Here is a 6,280-nt window from a genome sequence, read left to right on the forward strand (position 1 = left end):
CAATTGTGCATCAATACATTTGAGCTTAATTAGGCATCTCAGTAAAGGTACTGAATATTTACTTAAATGAGAATATCGAAAAAATTGCCTGATTTTTTTTTATGAATGCACATTTTATGGCAGATACTGATGAGCAATGTTCCTGTTATGTATGATAATTAACCAATATAATGAGAGATATTATATCTGCTTTAAGCCAAAAATACCATTCAATATAGGAGAAACATGCTTCAAGTTAAATAAGGCATTAAAATAAACATTGAAAAAAGTTAAATGTATACTACCAATTGAAGTTTAGGGCCCATATATATTATTACTTTAAATAAATTAATAATTGTATTCAGCAAGAACATATTAATTAGATCTAAAGTGAGAATAAATACATTTCAAATGTTCCACTTTTATTTTAAATTAATGTATTAATCAAAAAATCCTTAAAAACATTCACACAAAATTATGAAGCAGCACAACTGTTTTCAACACTGATAATAATCAGAAATGTTTCTTGAGCAATGAATCAGTATATCAGAATGATTTCTGAAGATCCTGTGACACTGAAGACTGGAGGAATGATGCTGAAAATTCAGCTGTGCATCTCAGAAATAAATTACAGTTTACACAGAAAACAGCTGTTTTAAATTGTAATAATATTTCATAATATAACCATTGTTATTGAACTGAATTCAATTGGTATTGTAAATAAATGAATCTTTGGTGAATAGAAGAGTCTCTTAAAAACATCACAAATCTCACCAACCCAAACTTCCCATATGGGTTAGAGTTGTCCACATGTTCACTTTAACTATTAAACTATTAACTTTAAATATGTTTTAGGGTTAATATTCGTAAATTCTGATTATCTCAACATGTTCATATATATATGCTGATTTATAGGCGTCTGAATAGTTGTCTAAAAGCACAGAACATCAAGGCCTGTCTTCAGGGCTTTTAAACATGATGAATATTGATGTGTGTGTGTTAATAAAATGCAAAACATGAGGACTTACTCCATTAGCGTGTCCGTACTGAATACATCAGCATAACAGCCTGCGAACATCCTGAGAGAAACACAGACACACGCGGTTAGGATTTCACACAGGAAAAGAGGAATCATCACTAGAGCTGTTCCTCTTCACCTTTAAATGTGGTTTGTAACCAATTAGTGTGTTTTTCCAATCTAATCAACCTGAAAAAACACAACTCTGCTGATTACACTGGATAGTCTCGTCTGGGAAAGATGATGAATTCAAACACATCAACCTTGAAACTTCTTTACTAAAAAAATGATAGTACGTAATTGCAACTTTTTTCTCACAATTTTTAAATTTTTCCTTAAAATTCTGTGTTTCTATGTCACAAATAAAGAATTTTTCTCACAAATTCTGAGAAGAAATTCCTGAATTGCAGTATATAAATTCAGCATTGTGAAATATAGATGCAGAATATAATATAAGATATAAATGTGCAATTTTTTTTTTTGAGAAACGAAGAATTCAGAGAAAACTAAATCTAATTTACAAAATAAAAACTGTGAGATATAAATGCAGATTAAAGAGATATAAACGACCAATTGAGAGAAATAAACTTGCATTTCATAGAGAAAAGGATTTAAAGGCAATTACCTTTTTGCAAAACCTTATTGGATTTATGTAAATTACAAAAATGTGAGATTAAAACCTGAAATTGAAATTCTGAGTTAAAATCAGAACATTGAATTGCAAGATGTAAACTGAATTCAGAGAAAAGAGAATTTAAAATACAATCTCAGAATTTCAATATGTAAACTCAAAAAAATCAGAATTGCGAGAAAGTAAAAAAAGGTTATAATTTTACTGCAAAATGTCAACTCAGAATTTAGGTTAAGTCGTGCAATTCTGAAAAAAAGCCTAAACTGTGGGTTTGAGATAAAGTCACAATTACCATTTTTATTGCAAAGAAACAACTGCGAGATGTAAACTACACATTACTTGTGTAAGAAAAATAGCAATTACTTCTTTAATGCGAAAAGATAAACTGCGAGTTGTAAACAGAATTCAGAGAAAAAAGTCAGAATTGTGATATAATCTAATAATTAAGATGTAAAGAAAGTCAGAATAGTGACGAAGTCTCAAATCTGAAAAAGTCTGAACTGTGAGACATAATAAGTCGCAATTACCTTTTTATTTTTTATCCTGTGGCAGAAACAGGCTTCCAAAGGAAACAGCTTTGTATGATCATGCATGCTTTTCTGGTAGGAAATCTCACATCCTGGATGTTGCATCATTGTGTGTGTGTGTGTGTGTGTGTGTGTGTTTAACGTGAGCCCTACATAAGCCGCCAGCCGTCGTATTCCAGCGTCTCTACAAGTTCAAACAGAGTCTCATCTCGACGTGAACAGATGCTCCTGGCATGACTGCAACTTCATCATCATATGCTTTGCAAATCTTTCAATCAAGCCATCAACCGCGTTAACCTTCCGCTGATATTTACTGGATAATGTCATTCCTGTGAGTCACCCACCTGACAGCTCATCACAACCTCCCTCAACGCTCACCTTCCCCGCGCCTCTGACTCACTTCTCTGAACGTCAGCGGGAAATAAGAGAGTCCACTTCACCATCCATGTAATGATTCACGAGCTGAACAGAATGAACGGGGGAAATGACACACTTCATAGCAGCTCATTTCCTGTGGAACTGGACAAATGCATCTCAATCCAAACGTCTCCCACTCACACACACACACACACACACACACTTTGGGATCCATCTGTTCACAAACTCATAAGCAACAATAGAGGCCCTTTCCTTTAGCCACTATGGGCATATAATAATGTGTGTGTGTGTGTGTGTGTGTGTGTGTAAGCATCCTTTTCCTGACCCTGCTGTATACAGGACACACCTTACCATCAGACTTCCTCACACTCGCCCAAACACACACACACTCGGTGTTTACTTTTTATAAATAGGAACATCATAGACTTTTATGATTTCTGACTTCTATGAGCTGTTGTGTTTACATGCGGTTCAATGACGCGACGCCCATTTGATTGTCTAGATCTAGTACATCAACTAAATGTTTGTTTGCTTTTTTGTTCTTTGTTAAAATACATTAAATGCATTACAATAAAGACATGGAAAATGAAGTGCACCACCAAGAATAAAATCTATTGAACACAATGGACATTTTTTTCAGTTTCTGAACTTTAAGTCATTTTGATATGTTAAACTTTTCCACAAATTATGTTAAATGGGTGATATCGTCAAGCCTATGTCATGTGACAAGAAAATCATGAAATATGATCTTGACAACACAGAGAGTTCATTAAACAGAAAGAAAGAAAGAAAGAAAGCATAATTTGGCCTTTCATGAAAAGGCACATTTTGTTCAATCAGTCAAATAGAGTAACAAGAAAATGCATTAATATTTGTGATTGATATGCATGATATAAAATACTTGAGAAGTGTTTTAAAAATTGTCACCTAATAATAACAATAATACTTACACTAATAATTAATATGAATTCAGTCATGTTCCAACATGAAATGAAAATACTTGAGAATCACTCGTCATTTAATCAAACACACACATTAACATATATATATATATATATATATATATATATATATATATATATATATATATATATATATATATATATATATACACACACACACACACACACACACACACACACACACATTCTTATTGACATTGAAACACCAAACCCTTCAGACCTAACAAAAAAAAACAACTCAAAATTAGTTTTCTTTTTTTAAGTTTTCTTGAATGCACTCAATTTGTTTCGGTGTCTGTCTGGAAATGTGAACTCAAAGCGACATCTGATCGCCATGACAACCGCTGAACATGAGCGCGCAAAACAAAAACCTGCTCAAATCCCAAACCAAATAAACAAACTAAACCATCTTCAGTTCAGTAACACACAACCCACAGTCGAGAGCAACAAACACAGTCAGTCAAGTGAGTGTCTGATAAACACACGCGTACCTTCAACACAAAGAAGTCGCTGAGTTCCCAAACTCCGAAAGTTTTAACTCCTCCAGAGTCTCAGCTCTGATTTTCCTCTCATCGCTTTTGAGTCTCTTCTGATTTAATCGATGAATACAAAAAGCACCGGTTTCGCTGAGATCTAATTGTCCACTCACTTGTTGTCTGTATCTCTAAACAGTGAACTGCTTACCGAGGCTACATTTTGGGCATCAAATGTTACTTATGTTACTAATAATAACAGTTTCCTTTGTGACATCACCCTTCTCTTCCTGCAGGGGGCGCGCGGCCGCTCATCCACCACACAGAGATCCCGATGATTTTAGCTTTTTGAGACTTAAAAGTGCATTCGTTTAAATATTATTATTTCTAAAAATCACATATCATATCTAAATGACGATTCACTGCCAAAAATCGTTATATCTAGCAGTCAAAAAGCTAAAATATTTTTAAAATCTATCGCATTCTGATCTGAGCTGCAAAAAGTAACAGGCATCACGTGACGACGTCATCGGCTTGTGTCTTAATATTTAATCTTGTTATGAAACCCGTTATTTTAATTTACAAAAACAAAGAACATAACTGTCTTAAATCTATTTGTATTTGTCTATTAATATAAAATGTTTATTATATTACGCTATGTTTAATACATTATGTGGATATATGATTAGAAATCGACAGCCTTGATAATACTACCTTTAAGAAACTTTAACTTAATAGAACGTACACTTAGAAAATTATTTAAAATTATTTAGTCTGATGATTATTTAATAGACCGATCGTACCTGACCAATAAGGATCGAGCCTGATCCACTAAGCCACGCCCACGGCGTGCTACACTGTAAATTTACCTGCAGTTCCAGGTGTTTAATTTATTTCTGTGGGATTTAAAACTCAAGCAGTGTGTGTCTCACGAGATATATATGTATGTCTCGCGTCTCTCTCGCTCCTCCCGAGATGAAAATGCGATTTTTTTTGTCATGTCTCGGATTATTTTAATTAGATGTGACACGTTCAAACGAGTTTCTATTCATAACAAAAAGAACACGTTCATCCAAATTAAGGGAGGGTTTTAATTATTATCATTTAATGACAGGCCCTAGAAATATGGCCAATTTTTCAATTAAAGGCACTTATAGAATTCTTGAAAAGTATACTTTATCTAGTTATTTGTCATCACAACGTAACAAACAAACAAACAAACATCAGATATTTCAAAATATATTCAAAATCTGAAGTTTTGTATATGAAATATTTTGTAAAAAATATTATTTAAAATGGCATATGGCACACATTAACAGTATATTCAAAATGTGATTTTTAAAGTTCCTAGGTTCAGAATAGACTTATATAAATACTATTATTTATGTTTTACAGAGGGAAAATAGGAGTGAAACCCAAAATAGGAAACAATCCAAAAATACTGGAGGGAGAAGCCCAAACTCCTGGCAAATGTAGTATTTCCTGAAACATGTATTATACAAGCACAAATGCAGCGGGTGACACAGAATTACTGGGATTAAATCTGTTCACATGCTGCTATAAGAACAGACTGTTGAATATATGGTGAATGCCAATGAAACTGGGAAGTTTGGGTTTTCTTTTATTCCCCCACAACCCCAAGATTTGGTGCCAGTTGCATAAACTGCTTTCTTTGCATAAATGCTTTTTTTTCCTGCAAGACTCTTTAAAAATCAGTTACATAAAATGCTCTAATCTGAATCTGAAAAGACTGATTTAACTGCTAATTGGTCTAGTTCTCAAGACAAAGTCTTAACACACTATGTTTATGCAAGTGGCCGCTGGATTAATAGCTACAAAGTCCTTTGAAGTATCACTGCACCAAAATGCATCTGCATTATGTTATTATTTTATGACTCTATTACTAATTATTCTCTGGCTTACCGTTTAAATAGATATTTCATTCCAATATAATCAAACTCAATTAAACTAAGGACTTTTAACATTTTCTGTCTTTCTTTAAACTATATATTTAATCTATAACTTGCAAATAAGCCTTAATATTTCTTTAGAATTATGATTATAATTATATATGCCTGCTCTAATAAGAATGGCATGCATCCATTAACAGAGTAAGAAATCTTAGACCTTATTTTCTCAGAACTTCCACTGTTTACCACTAGATGGAACACTTGGAACGTTTTTAATCAATCTTCCATCAGTTAGACACAGTTTATTTCTGAAGTTTAGTAGTACTATCGTTCTTCCGCTAGATGTCGCAAATCACCCTCAAAATAATAGCGGCGCCTCAAGTCACCGCTTTTCTTGTTATA

At 33.2% G+C, this 6,280-nt stretch overlaps 1 protein-coding gene across 3 annotated transcripts in view; it reads right to left on the reverse strand.

Annotated features, from left to right (window-relative positions):
* LOC128013529 (ankyrin repeat and fibronectin type-III domain-containing protein 1) overlaps positions 1-4,198 on the reverse strand; it is a 70,719-nt gene extending 66,521 nt beyond the window's left edge. The window contains exons 1-3 of one of the 3 annotated variants that reach the window (XM_052596621.1): positions 3,987-4,198; positions 2,500-2,617; positions 1,008-1,058 (exon numbers count right to left, since the gene is read on the reverse strand). In XM_052596621.1, the coding sequence (XP_052452581.1) occupies positions 1,008-1,057 (50 nt within the window). In that variant the 5' untranslated portion in view covers position 1,058; positions 2,500-2,617; positions 3,987-4,198. Of the gene's footprint in view, positions 1-1,007; positions 1,059-2,155; positions 2,618-3,986 lie in introns of all 3 variants that reach the window. The other 2 variants (XM_052596620.1, XM_052596619.1) reach the window with 2 other exon arrangements.
* Between the last annotated feature and the right edge of the window lie 2,082 nt (positions 4,199-6,280).

Source organism: Carassius gibelio, chromosome B24 (genome assembly GCF_023724105.1).
Source record: "Carassius gibelio isolate Cgi1373 ecotype wild population from Czech Republic chromosome B24, carGib1.2-hapl.c, whole genome shotgun sequence".
In the NCBI taxonomy this organism is placed as follows: Eukaryota; Metazoa; Chordata; class Actinopteri; order Cypriniformes; family Cyprinidae; genus Carassius; species Carassius gibelio.